Source organism: Echinops telfairi, unplaced genomic scaffold (assembly GCF_000313985.2).
Source record: "Echinops telfairi isolate 266 unplaced genomic scaffold, ASM31398v2 ScPeMD7_21;HRSCAF=78, whole genome shotgun sequence".
In the NCBI taxonomy this organism is placed as follows: Eukaryota; Metazoa; Chordata; class Mammalia; order Afrosoricida; family Tenrecidae; genus Echinops; species Echinops telfairi.
The window spans coordinates 521238-524825 of NW_022103918.1; the positions used below are offsets into that span (position 1 = coordinate 521238).

Genomic DNA, 3588 nt, shown 5'->3' on the forward strand with positions numbered 1-3588 from the left:
TTGTATGAGCCCCTAATAAAATGATTTTTTTAAAGAAAGAGCTCTATGAGCCCCCAATAAAATGATTTTTTAAAAAATAACCAAACTGCTAACTTCACTTGTATTTTTTAACACTGAGATCATCTGTGAGAAAATGGGCGATGGCTTTATTTTCATGTTTGATCATTTATATTTTCTGAGTTGTTAATAATAAACAATTTGCAGTAAGTTGAAAACCCCAGAAAGAGAAATGTAAAGAGGGGAGAGCGGGGAGGGAGGGATAAAATGAGGAGCTGATGCCAGGGACTTACGTGGAGAGGAAATGTTTTGAGAATGATGAGGGTAACAAATGTACAAATGCGCTTTATACAATTGATGTATGTATGGATTGTGATAAGAGTTGTATGAGCCCCCAATAAAATGATTTTTACAAAAGAGAGAGAGAGATGCAGTGGTGATAAAGGGAGGTTTCAGAGAAGGACCACGACAAGCAGAGCAGAATCGATGTCTTGTACACTCCTCCTCAGAGCAGAAAGGCGCAGAGTCAGACCGAGCTCTGGTTTATCTCGTAGGCCACAGGGTTAGATGAGACGCCCTCTCTGGGTGACAATGGAAAGTCTGACAAGCCCAGGTGACAAGCTCAGTGAGAAGGTGCCAAGGGCGTTTGAGGTCTCATGACTCGTGAGGATGGAGATGATGTTCAGAACTTAGTACAATTGGTCGTGCTTAATAAAGTCTACACATCTCTTGATGCCAAATAACAGTTGTGGTTACCATTTTTGAACCCAAGAGGAGATAACCTACCTCAGACTCCCCTAAGAAGGAATGCTTGTTAAAATCTAATACATTCCAAATTGCAAGGTTTCAGATTCAGAAACTATTTTTTTTAATTCAAGCTGCCTTCCCAAGAGATTCTTTTTGAAATCACAAATATAGTGTCCAGTTGGATGGCTGGGTGAGGGAGCAGGTGTTAGGATGAAGATGATTTATGAATTCTCTTACTCCGTGGCTAATTAATTCAGTTAGGGTAATTTCTGTAACCTTGATTGCATACTTTAATCACCTGGAGAACTATTAAAACTCCTCACGCTCCACCGTGAACCCAGGCATTGGTACTTTTTAAAGTATCCCAGGTGATTACAATGTGCATCCTGGTTTGAGAACTGTTACACTAAAGGCTAGTGATCAGGGGCCCATTTTGCAATGATGAACTTAAGTGTTTCCGGCCATCCATGCAATCTCATTTGACCCAAGTCACAACCTTGTTAAAAAGCAGGAAAGGAAGAAAGAATGAAATCCTTTCTTTTCCTACTCCGTTCTCACAACCAGCAGCTTAGTTCTACCAATCAATGGCTGTATTTTCATTAACGCCACTCCACTTTATCTCCAGCCTTGGAATTTAGTCTCATTGAGCATCCCAATCTTTTGACCTAATGTGAACTACAGAACATGGGACTGCAACTGTATCCGTCATCCTGTTCAACCCAATTTTACCAACAAGAAAATTGATCGCCATGAGGGTAAGTGGCTGCTCACTGGCCCCCAGCAAACTATAATCCAATCCTAGCCTAGAAATTGGTTCTCCAGCCTATAAAGGCAATGTCGGTTTTTCAACTTCTCTTTGTGTCTAACAGACAATATGTGAAAGCTAGAATTCAACCTCACTGGATCATTGTGTGCTACTCTTTAATTTTCACCATGAATCATACTCTGATTCATGACACACATCTTAAGTACCTATGGCTAAGATTGGTGATCTTAAGACTTTAAGGTGTTAAGAAACTTGTTGTGACAAAAAATTATCTGGAGTCTTTACGGGTCCATAGGACCCACACCAAATGTCTAAATCCTCAATATCTGTTGAGGGGCCTGTAAAAGACATTTTCAATTTTATGATCCATAATAATCTGTTGTTTAATCAGGAACGTTTAATTAATTAACTTTTCAAGAGGTTATTTCCCTGAGAAATGGATGGTTAATCTCCATAGCATTAATTTTTTTGGGGGGGGGGCAGGTCTTATAGTCTAGGACTTTTCTATTGGAATAGACTAATTCTTAGGTGTCTCTGAATGTCAAATATTATTAGAATAATCTGAACTTAGTGAGGAAAAGTAAAATTGTAAGCAATACCCAAATATCTTGGCCAGTGTAGTTTCAATTTTCTTGAAATCTGGTCTTTTTTCTGGATCTTCCTCCCAGCAGCTTTTTACAAGTAGATATACCTGAGAATAAAAAGGGGCCAATAAGAGAGGGGGGAGTTGCTCCATCAAATAGAATTCCTATCTGGTGTACTTCTATAAAGGAGTACTGGTGGTACAGAGGCTAAGGCACTTGGTTGCTCACCAAACAGTCAGTGGTTTGAACCCATTGAATATAGATGCGGCAGTGTGCTTCTGCAAAGATTTAAAGTCTTGAAAACTCTATGGGGGCAGTTCTACTCTGTCCTATAGAACTGCAGTGAACTTGGTTTAGGTCTAGCCTCTTCTATACTGGGAGTAGTTACGGCAGGAAACGTTTCTCTTATCCTGACTGTGAGGATGAGCTCTCTCATTCTCTACAGTTTCTATTGCAGGCAACATCTCCCACCTTACTTTCTCCAATACTTCCCCTGGGCCCTACATTTGATGAAGATGGGTTGAGGGGAGGGAAAGAAATGCTTGATGGAGGTTTACAGGGCTTATGTGGGGGAGGGCAAAGACTTAGTTTGGCTCTGGTGTATGAAAGATACCAAATGAGAGTGAGAGTCAATCTTGTTGTTGTCAGGTGCCATTAAAGCAGATCAAAGCGACCCTGTGTACGATAGAGAGAAAAACCATCTGGTCCTGGGCCATCCTCATGATGTTTGAGCTCATTGGTGCAGCCAGTGTCACACTCCATGTTGTCCAGGGTCTTCCTCCTCACTGACCCTCTACTTTACCAAGCATGAATCCTTCCCAGGGACTGTTAGCTCCTGAAAACATGTCCAAGGTGTGTGGATGAAGAGAGTCAACAGTAGTGGTTTCTCAACTCTGGCTAACGTTAGAATTGTCTGAGAATGCTTATAGCATTTCTTATACCAGGCTCCACTTCATGGGATTCTGATTTAATTGATGTGTACTGGGCCATAAATAGGGTTCCCAGAAGTTGAGAATTTGCACTTGCACCCAAAATATACTGAATCACAATCTACTACTTAACAAGATCCGTAGGTGATTCTTAGAGATTCCAAAGTGAAGCTTTTAGACAGCCAGAAGAATTTTAACAGGACTGACCAGATGATTGTGATTGCAATTTCTCAGTGAGAGGAGTCTGAACCAATTCCAAGCCTGCTCAGAAGTGGAGGAGGAGGAGGTCCTGAGGAAGACCACAGGGTCATCATCTCATGTGTCACCACCAATTTTCAGGTTTTGTTTGATCAAACGAAGTCTGTTCTTCATCCTGACTAAAAGCAAGGCCATCAATGGCATTGGACTCAGTCCCTGTCCCAGGAGGGTGCCTGCACTCATCTCTAGGAACGGACAAGAACCAGAGAACAGCCTCTGATCGTTCACCACTAAATGATGCCCCTGCCCAGGTCAATGAACTGCTGAGTGAGATGTGAGCACCAACAAACAGCAAATGGGTGGATTC

The 3588-nt window shown here is 41.6% G+C and overlaps 1 protein-coding gene across 1 annotated transcript in view; it reads right to left on the reverse strand.

Moving 5' to 3' along the window:
* GUCY2C (guanylate cyclase 2C) overlaps positions 1-3588 on the reverse strand; it is a 109030-nt gene that overhangs the window by 26042 nt on the left and 79400 nt on the right. Inside the window, exon 20 of the mRNA XM_013007499.2 lies at positions 2110-2201. Within this exon, the coding sequence (XP_012862953.1) occupies positions 2110-2201 (92 nt within the window). The remainder of the gene's footprint in view (positions 1-2109; positions 2202-3588) is intronic.